This window comes from Cervus elaphus, chromosome 9 (genome assembly GCF_910594005.1).
Source record: "Cervus elaphus chromosome 9, mCerEla1.1, whole genome shotgun sequence".
In the NCBI taxonomy this organism is placed as follows: domain Eukaryota; kingdom Metazoa; phylum Chordata; class Mammalia; order Artiodactyla; family Cervidae; genus Cervus; species Cervus elaphus.
In genome coordinates, this window is record NC_057823.1 from 69,623,811 (window position 1) to 69,637,726 (window position 13,916).

Sequence of the window (13,916 nt, forward strand, 5' to 3'; positions counted from 1 at the left end):
AATACAACAAAATAACAACAGTAAGTTGACTTCTTATTCACATGGTGAAGTTAAATCAGCAGGGGTGAGGAGTGGGGGGGGGGGGGGGGGGGGGGGGTGGGGAGGGTGGAGTTAAAATGAAAGGAGGTCCTAGTCTTCAGGCATTCAAGGACCCAAAATGACCAAACTTTTGCCATCTTCAAGGGGCTTCCAAAGTTTTCCTGGGTGTGACCATCAAACCAGCAGATGAGAAGAGAATGGTGGGTGATATAAGAAACTTTTATGGGGCAGGCCTGGATTTTTATGTCATATTCCACTGCTAAGAACTCAGTTGCGTGGCCTCACAGAGATGCACAGGGAATGGAGAACCATAGTTTCTGGCAAGGCATGTCTCAGGGGAGTAAGAATCTCTGGTGGAGATCCAGCGATCTCTGCCACCAAACCCCCTTTGCATTGCAGGCTTCCAGCCTAAAGCAAGTCTGAATCTAGGAAATGTAGTACAGATAATTCACATGGACATTTTAATGATTAAAATGAATGTTTATAACTAAAAGTGATCAAAGGACTTCTTAGGGACTGGATAAAAGTTCCAGGATCCATCCAGGATAGGGGTAAGAGGCTGAGACAGTGTTTGCAAGAACAGCCAACAGAAAAAAATGAAACTGTTATATAACTCTGGGGTTCCTCTCTTTAAACATGTTACACTATTCTTTTTTAGAGATTAAGCAAGTTTTTAAATGAAACAAAGATTTCATAATTTCACATTTATAAAGTCTGATATCCTTTATTATCTATCACTCTTAAAGCAAATGACAAATCTACTTTCCAGGGTTGAAAACCTGCTATCACTGAAGATATCTTCAAAATTCACTGCGACTCTGGAAACACGGATATTCCACAAATACCTGCACTCTGCTTTTTAAGGTGATCACTCTTAATTAATGTAGGCACACTCATTTACCTATGCTTGCCATAAGGTGAAATTACTGCTGTGACTTCTCACAGTTGGAGAATCAAGCTGCTTGCAAGACTTCTAGTTATATCTCTTTTGAGACTCTTTAAAAGTGAATTAACTAATGTGTATACCATTCACTGAAGGGGAAAGGAAAAGAAACATCCTTCACGGCCTTTCATTCATTTCATCAATCAGGACACACAAGGCAGCATCTTTCTCTATAATCTGATCTCTCCTATGACCTGAATTTTCTCTTTGTTGTTCATTCTGTCCAGTACAATTGTTGCTGTCATCAGCGTCCATTGGTTCAGTTTTCACTCTCATCCCTGCTTCTGAATGAGGCAAATCATCAGGCAGAGAAGCCAAGCAATTCTGAATCATCTCAATGACTCGTTCGAGATGCTTTTGAAACCTCTCAGCTGTCTCAAGACGTTGACGTTTCTGCACCTCCATCATGACTCTCAAGGTCTCTCTTGCTTGGTGGGGTCGGTATTCATTTATGAGATGATGTACATGTACAAAAAGCAGCTTAAGATCTTCTAGCTTTTCTTCTCGTTTTATACTCCCAGGGCTCCTTATCAAGATATCTAAGAGGTCTAAGAAATTAATAAGGATAGACATATTGAGTTTTCTCAGTTCTTTCTTGTGATCAAACTGCATAGGATGAAGTCGTTCAATACCCTGACTTTCTAAAGGGCGGATGATAAGATCATCACACTGGAACTGGTTGCCAAACATCATGTAACTGTCCTTTATTGGAGGTGGAGGCTTGGGAGCGAGGCCTTCCTGAATATTTTCATCTGTATACTCCTTGATGTACTGCATCGGAGGGGGTGGGAGGGCACTCACTTGCTGTGGCTCACCCATTGTGGAAGATCAAGAACCTACAGAAATAAACCATCAAACAAAAAATAAGAGGAAAACAAAACATAACAAACACACACACACACACACACACACACACACACACCAAGAGACCAAAGATTGAGAGTGGAGCTACAAAACAAACCTGTCACATTCAGGGATTAATGACAGAATATTTTCCTTTTTCTCCCATGGCCATTTGGTGCCCAGGACAAAATGATCTCCCTCGTCTCTAAAACTAACATTTACAACAGGGAAAAGCTGCTGTCCTTTTCTAATTTGCATTATATACTCAATCATTCAAGTATTTTTCCAGCTCTACTTAACATTTTCATCAGCACAAAAAACTACTGTAGTATACAGCTGACCTTCAAAGCTATGGCTTTTCCAGTAGTCATGTATGGATGTGAGAGTTGGACTATAAAGAAAGCTGAGCACCGAAGAATTGATGCTTTTGAACTGTGGTGTTGGAGAAGACTCTTGAAAGTCCCTTGGACTGCAAGGAGATCCAACCAGATCCAATCCTAAAGGAAATTAGTCCTGAATATTCATTGGAAGGACCGGTGCTGAAGCTGAAACTCCAATACTTTGGCCACCTGATGTGAAGAACTGACTCACTGGAAAAGACCCTGATGCTGGGAAAGATTGAAGGTGGGAGGAGAAGGGGACGACAGAGGATGAATTGGTTGGATGGCATCAATGACTTGATGGACATGAGTTTGAGTAAGCTCCGGGAGTTGGTGATGGACTGGGAAGCCTGGCGTACTGCAGTCCACGGGGTCGCAAAGAGTCAGACACAACTGAGCGACTGAACTGAACTAATAAAGTGGATCACTGGACAACACAGGTTTGAACTTGCAAAGGTCCACTTATATGTGGATTTTTTTCAGTAGTAAATACTAGAGTACTACAAGATTTATGGGGCTTCCCTGGTGACTAAGTGATAAAGAATCCACCTGCCAATGCAGGAAATGTGGATTTGATCCCTGGGTCAGGAAGATCTCCTGGGGAGGGAAATGGCAACCCACTCCAGTATTCTTGCCTGGGAAATCCCAGAGGAGCATGGCGGGCTAGTCCATGGAGTTGCAAGAGTCACACATGACTTAGTAAATAACTAAAAACAAGATCCATGCGTGGTTAAATCCTCAGATGCAGAACCACAAATATGAAGGAACGGCAGATACAGATGGTCAATTCTAAGTTATACTCAGATTTTCAACTGTGCAGAGGCTGGGCATCCCTAACCTCCCAGCTGTTCATGGGTCAACTATATTTTCATCTATAAGTGAAATAGTCTGGATTCCACACCCCTCACCAGTTATGCCTCATTTCTCTATCCCCTCTGCAGCCAAACTACACATGCTGTCTCGCCATCTCATGTTATAATCACTTTTGTTTTATATTACAGATTGATTTCCAAAAGCAAACACCTGTAACTCTAGGGAACACTGACAAAATTAACACTGCTCTAGTCTAAACAAACTCACATCATCTGAGCTTCTGCGATCCAATTCCACTTCCTTTTTTTCTACAATACACTTTACAATTGTTTATAGATTCACTAACTTTTCTACATCCACTACAGAAGTTTCAAACTCAAATATATCTTCAATAGCCACGAATACCTCTATCTATTCCATTTTAAGCTTAGGTATATCATAAAATGAGAAGATCCTGAGTGCTCATTTAGACTGATCTTACCAGATTTTCAAGATATAATTATGCAATCCAACATCAGAGATAGCAAGTAATATACTGGAGGCAGATTCATACTTGGAATTTCTGAGGTACTAAGGGCAGCTGAGGGGCAGTTCTGAGTTTCCACCAACCTACAGTGGTGAACTGGATACTACTGAGAGTCAATAAGGCAGTGGCCATGGGCATGATGAGTTACTCTAACTATATCAAACTACATTTCACTGCTCTACTAGCTTTCTGCTTATCCATTTTTATCACTATCCAATCTGGAATCAACCTCCTTCCTCCACAAATACTCATCAAAGAAATCAACAATCACCACATGACCAAATTCAATGGACATTTTTCTAAAGTGATCTTAATCTCTCAGCAGCATTTTCTTCCTTTTCAACCCAGTCCCCTTCTCCCTCAGCTCCTGTGATCTTACATTTATGTTTTCCTCCTACCTTACTGGAGGCTCCCTCTCAGTCTCCTTTACTGCCCCTCCTTCTATCCAAATTTTAATGTTGGCATGAATCAGAGGAGTGCCCTATAGAGTCACAAACTCAAAGGTCAAAGGGAAAAGGCAGGGAACATAAAGAATTACACGTGCAGGGGCAGGGATTAAGGAGAACAGAGCATCTCCAACCCAGACCTCAAAGCCTCCAGCCTCTAGCATTCACTCATGAAGATTCACTGCAACTTAGTCTTGATTTTTCAAGAAAGGAAGGAAAAATTCAGATTTTTATGGGGAATTTCTCAGTTTTTAAAAAATACTAGCAATTAATTCTGGAAACTGTCAAGTACTGTGAGCCAAAAAGAATCTATCTCTAACAACCTCTGTGGTTTGTGTGCCACTGGTTTTAGGCCTCTGTTTTATGCTCTCCCTGGGATGACCTCAGTCAACTGCATAGCTTTTATTAGCATTTCTATCAATGGTTTTCAAAGAGGTGTGATTTTTGCCAGTTCAGTTCAGTCACTCATCTGTGTCCGACTCTGAGACCCCATGAGCCACAGCACGCCAGGCCTCCCTGTCCATCACCAGCTCCAGGAGTCCACCCAAACCTGCGTCCATTGAGTCAGTGATGCCATCCAACCATCTCATCCTCTGCATCCCCTTCTGCTCCTGCCCTCAATCCTTCCCAGCATCAGGGTCTTTTCAAATGAGTCAGCTCTTCGCATCAGGTGGCTAAAGTACTGTAGTTTCAGCTTCAACATCAGTCCTTCCCAAGAACACCCAGGACTGATCTCCTTTAGGATGGACTGGTTGGATCTCCTTGCTGTCCAAGGGGCTCTCAAGAGTCTTCTCCAACACCACAGTTCAAAAACATCAATTCTCTGGCCACTCAGATTTCTTTACAGTCCAACTCTCACATCCATACCTGACCACTGGAAAAACCATAGCCTTGACTAGACGGACCTTTGTTGGCAAAGTAATGTCTCTGCTTTTTAATATGCTGTCTAGGTTGGTCATAACTTTCCTTCCAAGGAGTAAGTGTCTTTTAATTTCATGGCTGCAATAACCATTTGCAGGGATTTTGGAGCCCAGAAAAATAAAGTCAGCCACTCTTTCCACTGTTTCCCCATCTATTTGCCATGAAGTGGTGGGACCAGATGCCATGATCTTACTTTTCTGAATGTTAAGCTTTAAGCCAACGTTTTCAGTCTCCTCTTTCACTTTCATCAAGAGGCTCTTTAGTTCTTCTTCACTTTCTGCCATAAGGGTGGTGTCATCTGCATATCTGAGCTTATTGATAGTTCTCCCAGCAATCTTAATTCCAGTTTGTGCTTCTTCCAGCCCAGCGTTTCTCATGATGTACTGTGCATATAAGTTAATAAGCAGGGTGACAATATACAGCCTTGATGTACTCCTTTTCCTATTTGGAACCAGTCTGCTGTTCCATGTACAGTTCTAACTGTTGCTTCCTGACCTGCATACAGGTTTCTCAAGAGGCAGGTCAGGTGGTCTGGTATTCTCATCTCTTTAAGAATTTTCCACAATTTTTGTGATCCACAGAGTCAAAGGCTTTGGCATAGCCAATAAAGCAGAAATAGATGTTTTTCTGGAACTCTCTTGCTTTTTCAATGATCCAGCAGATGTTGGCGATTTGATCTCTGGTTCCTCTGCCATTTCTAAAGCCAGCTTGAACATCTGGAAGTTCGCAGTTCACGTATTCCTGAAGCCTGGCTTGGAGAATTTTGAGCATTACTTTAATAGTGTGTGAGATGAGTGCAATGTGCGGTAGTTTGAGCATGCTTTTTGGCATTGCCTTTCTTTGGGACTGGAATGAAAACTGACCTATTCCAGTCCTGTGGCCACTGCTGAGTTTTCATTTGAAGGGCATACTGAGTGCAGCACTTTCACAGCATCATCTTCCAGGATTTGAAAGAGCTCAACTGGAATTTCATCACCTCCACCAGCTTTGTTCATAGTGATGCTTCCTAAGGCCCATTTGACTTCATATTCCAGGATGTCTGGCTCTAAGGTGAGGGATCACACCATCGTGATTATCTGGGTCATTAAGATCTTTTTGTACAGTTCTTCTGTGTATTCTTGCCACCTCTTCTTCGTATCTTCTGCTTCTGTTAGGTCCATACCATTTCTGTCCTTTATGGAGCCCATCTCTGCATGAAATGTTCCCTTGGTATGTCTAATTTTCTTGAAGAGACCTCTAGTCTTTCCCATTCTATTGTTTTCCTCTATTTCTTTGCCTTGATCGCTGAGGAAGGCTTTCTTATCTCTCCTTGCTATTCTTTGGAATTCTGCATTCAAATGGGAACATCTTTCCTTTTCTCCTTTGCTTTTCACTTCTCTTCTTTTCACAGCTATTTGTAAGGCCTCCTCAAACAGCCATTTTGCTTTTTTGCATTTCTTTTTCTTGGGGATGGTCTTGATTCCTGTCTCTTGTACAGTGTCACGAACCTCTGTCCATAGTTCATCAGGCATTCTGGCTATCAGATCTAGTCCCTTAAAACTACTTCTCACTTCTACTTTATAATCATAAGGGATTTGATTTAGGTCATACCTGAATGGTCTAGTGTTTTTCCCCACTTTCTTCAATTTCAATCTGAATTTAACAATAAGAAGTTCATGATCTGAGCCACAGTCAGCTCCAACCAGAAGGCATAAGCAAGGTCTGGAGACACTTAGTGTTCACAACTTGGAAAAGGGGTGTTACTGGCTTCTGATGGGTAGAGGCTGGGAATGCTGTAAACATATGATGCACCAGCCAGTCCCCCACCACAAACAATTATCCTGTCCAAAGTGTCAATATATTTTGCCAAAGCGGAGAAATCTTGTTCTGTATTTGAGTCTTGGGTTTATTTTCTTTTAAACTTAAGTATACTTGATTTACAATATTGTGTTAGTTTCAAGTATATAGCAAAGTTATTCATTTTTTTTTTTCAGATTATATCCCACTATATGTTATTACAAGATGATGAATATAATTTGCTGTGCTTTACACCAAATCCTTGCCGATTATTTATTGTATGTATAAGACTTTGTTAATCTCATACTCCTAATTTACCCCTCTTTCTCCCTTTCCCCTTTGGCAACCAAAAGTTTGTTTTCTATGTCTGTGAGTCTATTTCTATTTTTTTTATATATTCATTTGTATTATTTTTAGATTTCACATATAAGTGATATCATATAATATTTGTCTTTCTCTGATTCATGAGTTTCTATCTCCAGTCCAGGCTGCCTCTGGGCTCTCTGTGGATACTTCGTAGGGCATTCAAACCCAAAAAAAAAAAATTTTTATTTCATCTACAATACACACCCTCTAAATCTGCTCCTCTCATAGCTTCTAAAGCTTCTAATCTTTCCTATCTCAGTAAAATGTCCCCATTTTCCACCTAGTATTCCAAGCCAGAAACCTAAAGTTTATCTTAATGCTCCTTTTTTAACAGCCTCCTCTCCTCACCATCACTGCCAAGTCCTGAGATCCCCCAGAGAAGGAAATGGCAACCTACTCCAGTATTCTTGCCTGGAAAATTCATGGACAGAGGAACCTGGCAGGCTGCAGTTCATGGGGTTGCAAAAGAGGTGGACTCAACCGAGCATGCACACAGGCACCCTGATTCCAAACCCTTGCTATCTCAAATTCATCAGTTCTGACCAAGACACCACTCCCTCTTATCTGGAACACAGTGGCTTCGCAGGGATCTTTTTGTTTCCACTACAGTTCATCTATGTAATAGCCAGCCTAATTCTCACACCACATTCCCTTTTACTTATATCCTAGCAATACTGTCTTCAAGTATTCTCATACAATTCTTTATACCAACCTCTTCTGCCTCTGGGTCTTTTCATGTGATTTTCTTCCTGCTTCAGGCACTAGCTTAAAAATGTCACTTCTAAAGATACAACTTATCTGATTATTCATCAAAAGCAGACCCTGTATTCCCCCTTTTATTCTCTTCATCAGTATCTGATCTGTGTCCCCAACCAGACTATAAACTCTATGAAGGGAAGGACTATGACTATTACAGTTCTGACTGGGTTCAAAACCATGCACATAAGCTTCATAAGTATTTGTTGGTAGCTCCATTCATTTCACAAGAGCTTCAAATCAAAGGGAATTTGAAAGCAGGTACAAACATCTTTAATGTGTATTTACTCCTTCAAGTATTTAGTGTTTGTCTAAAATATGACAATAATGATTATGATGACAGGTAATACCTGAGTGCATACTACGTGCCAGGGGCTGTTCTAAACTTCTCTCACGGTTGTGAGAAATCTGAGAAAAGAAAGGTGAGCTTTCCATTTCAGGAATGAGATCACTGTGGCTCAGAAAGGTTGATCCACTTGTGTAAAGGAAGTAGCCAGAGCCAAAAAATCTTAAACACTACACCACACTATCTTTCCAAGATAAATAAAAAACACTGCCTCCATCCTAGTGTTCCTTACAATCTATCAAGGAAAACAGGCAAAAAATAACTAACTGTACGTTTTAAAGGTACTACAAAAGACCAACAGATCTGACTACCAAAAATAAATCTAAAAATTCCATATGGGAAAATACATCAGAAGCAATATTAAAAGATAATCCATTTTTCTAGAAAAAGAATGCTTGCAAGCTAACAGGGGTAAATATTAGAAATTTAATTATGATTTTTTAAAGACATATTTTCTGATTCCATCCCTATGAGAAGAAAAGCACTATGACTTCATATTGCCTTTTATTCACAACTCTACCTCTAGAACCTTAAGCAATAGCTAGAAGGTGCTAAATCCTCAATAAGGATCCACTGAGGTTTTTTTTTTTAAACCTGTATCTTAAAAAAAAAATAATAGAAAAATAGGCAAAAGATGAAGTAAATGCAAATGCTGAATAAAACCAGGAAAATAATCAGAATAACACACTGCTAAAAGCAAATTTTTAAAAGAATCCTTTTTGAAACAATCCCATTCACCATTGCAACAAAAAGAGTAAAATACCTAGGAATAAACTTACCTAAGGAGACTAAAAGACCTGTATACAGAAAACTATAAGACAATGATGAAAGAAATTAAAGATGACATAAATAGATGAAGAGATATATCATGTTCTTTGATTGGAACAATCAATATTGTGAACATGACTATATTACCCAAAGCAATCTACAGATTCAACACAATCCCTATCAAATTACCAACATTTTTCACAGAACCAGAACAAAAAATTTTACAGTTTGTGTATGGAAACACAGAAGACCCTGACTAGTCAGAGCAATCTTGAGGAAAAAAAAAAATGGAGGAATCAACCCTCCTGAATTTAGACTATACCACAAAGCTATAGTATTCAACAGTATGGTACTGGCACAAAAACAGAAATACAGATCAAAGAAACAAGAAAAAAAGCTCAGAGATAAACCCTCGCACCTTATTTGGTGCCTTATCTTTGACAAAGGAGGCAAGAATGTGCAAGAGAAAAGACGGCCTCTTCCATAGGTGGTGCTGGGGAAACCGGACAGTTAGCTACATGTAAAAGAATGAAGTTAGAACACTTCCTAACACCATACACAAAAATAAACTCAAAATGGATTAAAGAACTACACATAAAGTCAGAAACAGTAAAACTATTAGAGTAAAACATAGGCAAAACACTCACTGACTTGAATTACAGCAAGATCCTCTTTGACCCACCTCCCAGAGTAATGAAAATTTTAAAAAAAAAGTAAACAAATGGGACCTAATTAAACTTAAAAGCTTTTGCATAGCAAAGGAAGCTATATACAAGGTGAAAAGACAACCCTCAGAACGGGAGAAAATAATTCAAATGAAACAACTGACAAAGGATTAATTTCCAAAATATACAGGCAGCTCATGCAGCTCAACACCAGAAAAACAAACAACCCAAAGAGTGGGCAGAAGACCTAAACAGACACTTCTCCAAAGAAGACATACAGATGACCAACAAACACATAAAAAGATGCTCAACATCACTCATAATTAGAAATGCAAATCAAAACTATAATAAGGTATCACCTCATACCAATTAGAATGGCCATCATTTAAAAATCAACTAACAATAAATGCTGGAAAGCCTGTGAAGAAAAGGGAACCCTCCTGCACTGTTGGTGGGAATACAAACTAATACAGACACTACACAGAACAGTATGATTCCTTAAAAAAATTCCTTAAAAAAACTAGGAACAGAACTGCCATATAACCCAACAATCCCACTACTGGGCAAATATCCTGAGAAAACCATAACTGAAAGAGACACAAGTACCCCAATGTTCATTGCAGCACTTTTTACAATAGCTAGGACATTGAAACAACCTAGGTGTCCACTGGACAGATGACTGGATAAGGAAGGTGTGGTACATATACATAATGGAATATTACTCAGCTATAAAAAGGAACACATATGAGTCAGTTCTAATGAGATGGATAAACCTAAAGCCTATTATTGGAGAAGGAAATGGCAACCCACTCCAGTACTCTTGCCTGGAAAATCCCATGGACAGAAAAGCCTGGTAGGCTACAGTCCATGGGGTCGCAAAGAGTAGGACATGACTGTATTTATAGCAGCAGGAAAGCCTATTATACAGTGAAGTCAGAAAGTCAAATATTGTATATTAATGCATGCATATGGAATATAGAAAGATGGTACTGATGAACCTATTTGCAGGGCAGCAATGGAGACAAAGGCATAGGGATCAGACTTGTGGACACAGTGGGGGAAGGAGAGGGAGGGACAAACTGAGATAACAGCATGGAAACATGTACATTACAATATGTAAATGCACCATATAGATAGCAAGTGGGAATCTGCTGTGTGACACAGGGAGCTCAACCTAGTGACAACCTACAGGGGTCGGATGGGGTGGGAGATGGGAGGAGACTTCCGGAGGGAAGGGACTTACGTATACCTGTGGCTGATTCATGTTGATACATGGCAGAGGTCAACACAATATTGTAAAGCAATTATCTTCCAATTAAAAAAAGAAAAAAAAAAGGCAAAAAATCCCCACATATATGTAAAATAGCTAATGAGAAGTTGCTATATAACACGGGGAGCTCAAATCTGGTACTCTGTGACAACCTAGAAGTGTGAGATGGGGTGGGGGTGGGGTGGGGGGAAGGCTCAAAGGAAAGGGGACATATGTATACTTACGGCTGATTCACAGTTGCCAATAAAGCAATTATCCTTCAATTAAAAATAAATTTTAAAAGAGGATCCTATCCATCTAAGACTATCAAGATTTCAAATACTGCATCACTTAACAGATAGAACACTTTCTATGTGGCAGGTGCTGGATTCCAGCACAGGTCACACTCTATCTTTCAGCTTCTTCAGAGTGGTTATGCCAATTTTACAAGCAAGCTCTTAGCTACTCTGGCCCTGCAGGGAAGTCTTCTGTGGTAGAAAACATCCATTCCCCTGAGGTCCCACAAAACACCATCACAGTCACCATAATAAGACTCTAAGGTGGCAAGCCAGTATCACCAAGAGAATATAGAGAATTCTCATACACAACTGATAGGAAACAAATATGCTTACTTGGAATTTAATGTGACAGTATCAAACACTGCAATGCTGATATTCTTTGACCCAACAATCCTTTTCATTATTTTATTTTATATTGGAGTATAGCTGATTAACAACACTGTTGCTGTTGTTCAGTAGCTAAGTTGTGTGCAGCTTTTTTGACCCCATGAACTGCAGCACCTCAGGCCTCCCTGTCCTTCACTATCTCCCGAAGTTGCCTCAAATTCATTTCCATTGAATCAGTGATGCTATTTAATCATCTCATCTTCTGCCACCCCCTTCTCCTCTTGCCCTCAATCATTCCCAGCATCAGGGTCTTTTCCAATAAGTCAGCTCTTTGCATCAGGCAGCCAAAGTATTGGAGCTTCAGCATCAGTCCTTCCAATGAATATTTAGTGTTGATTTCCTTCAGGACTGACTGGTGACCCAACAATTCTATTTCTACAAATCTATCCTACAAAAATATTGGTACAAGTACACAAATCTGTGTATCAGGATATTTAATGCAGCACTGTTTGAAAAGAGCACGAAAAGCTGGAAATAGTCCATACCTTCATCCATACCTTCACTCATATGAGGGCTGGGATAAAATATCTATATATACACAATACGGCCACTAAGAAAAAAGGGGTGAAAGTGCATGGAATGGAGGGTTATAAATACTGTGTACTGTTTCATTTATTTACAACACACTTATGATAGTTGCAAACAGTTATAACCAATGTTTTAAAATTTTCAAAAATTCACTTTTCAGTTTATGAATAATATTCCATACTCAGATTCTCCAAATGTTAACATTTTCCCTCATTTGCCTTACTGGTCTCTCATCTCTATCTAAAATACTTCAGTGGGTATCTCCCAAAAAAGAATGTGTCCTCTTATAACCACATGATTACCAAAATCGGAGAATTAGCAATCATCTGGTACTTCAAAATAAATTTCATACAGCCTAGGTTTCACCCCTTCAAGCCTTTTCAGATGGGAATTCCTGTTTTGTGCTTCCCAGCACCTTGTGTAATCCTCTACTTAAACTGCCAATCCCCAAAGGGCAACTAAATGACAGGTATCATTGTTTTATACCCTCTTTTACTTAAGCTTCAAACTAATTCTATGAGTTAAATACTACTATAAGTTTCATTTTAGAGATGAGGGTCCCAAGTCTGTCTCACCAAGAAGTGTCTGCAACCAGATCAAAGTGCCAGGAAACGGCACAGCAGGAATTCTCAACCTTGGTTGTTATGGTTGCACAGCACAAGCTCCTTTAAATCAGTAAACAATAAAGCATCTGACAGAACAAAAGGAAACTGATATACAACAGAAATCATGTTTGTTTATACCACTTCTCCAGACTAAACTTGTCAAAGGCAACGGAGGTTTTTCATAAGACACGCGCCAGGCATCATAGCTGATTATCAGACTCAAGATCCACCTTCTAATGTTTGTTCCGTTCTGACGGATTTCACCAAAAAAAGAAAGGTATTCTAGGGTCTTATCTCCAGACGTTCGACTCGTTTGTCAACTGTGAATGGAGCTGCTGGAATGTTGTTTTTAAAACCTCCCCAGATCTAATGAATGACGCGTGGGACAAGGCCGGAGAGAAGCCAGAAGAGGTGGCGAGGCCACACAGCTCGGCAAACCAGCGGTGCGGGCCTAGAACTCAGGTGTGCCAACCTCCGGCCGGGCGCGGCCTCCCGACCGGAGGAAGCCTAGAGCCCGCCGCGCAAAGGTACCTTCCCACGGGAGGCCAACCACCCCACCCACCCCTGACCCCGGCTCCGCGAGCTGCGGGGAAGGTCGCGCTCTCTGAGGGACGACAATGGAGAGGAAGGCAGGCGAACGTACTCGGAACCAGGCCTCCCCGGACTCCCAGCCCTCCCAAAGGAAGCCGCGGGGTCCGGAAAAAGAAATGTACGAGAAACTGAGGCCCAAGCCGTCGCCGCCCACTTACTTCAGCTCTGGGATTACACCAGCAGACGCCTTCTCCACCCCAAGCCGAAATCCAACTTCCGGCCTCCACTTCCAGGAAGAAGCCACTGATGCTGTCCTTTGATTGGCTGAAAAGAGCTGTCCTTTAACTGAGGCTCTAGTCCCGCCTCTGTGACGGTTGGCTCATCATTTCGCCGGCGCATACTCCCTTTCTCCAGCCACCCCTCTACCCCTACCTTCCCTCTGGCACCTCCCACCCTTCCTTGATTCGGCAGCAGCCACAGGGTTTGGGGTCGCTGAGGATGTGTGTTATCAATAAAAGCAGCTACTCTTTGCTTTCTTTTTCTGTTTTCCTGAATATTCACTGGAAGGACCAATGCTGAAGCTGGAGCTCCAATACTTTGGCCACCTGATGTGAAGAACTGACTTATTGGAAAAGAGCCTGATGCTGGGAAAGATTGAATGCAGGAGGAGAAGGGGGTAACAGAGGAGGAGATGGTTGGATGACATCACCGACTCAAAGGACATGAGTT

At 40.9% G+C, this 13,916-nt stretch overlaps 1 protein-coding gene across 1 annotated transcript; it reads right to left on the reverse strand.

Moving 5' to 3' along the window:
- Positions 1 to 242: 242 nt before the first annotated feature.
- MED7 (mediator complex subunit 7) lies at positions 243 to 13,495 on the reverse strand. Its single transcript, XM_043913404.1, has 2 exons — positions 13,406 to 13,495; positions 243 to 1,818 (listed from the first exon to the last, which is right to left on the reverse strand). The coding sequence occupies exon 2, from the start codon at positions 1,799 to 1,801 to the stop codon at positions 1,100 to 1,102; it is 702 nt and encodes a 233-aa protein (XP_043769339.1). The 5' UTR covers positions 1,802 to 1,818; positions 13,406 to 13,495; the 3' UTR covers positions 243 to 1,099.
- Positions 13,496 to 13,916: the final 421 nt, after the last annotated feature.

Excerpts from the sequence above, each read along its gene's own strand:
- MED7 (XM_043913404.1), bottom strand. The coding sequence starts at position 1,801 with ATGGGTGAGCCACAGCAAGTGAGTGCCCTCCCACCCCCTCCGATGCAG.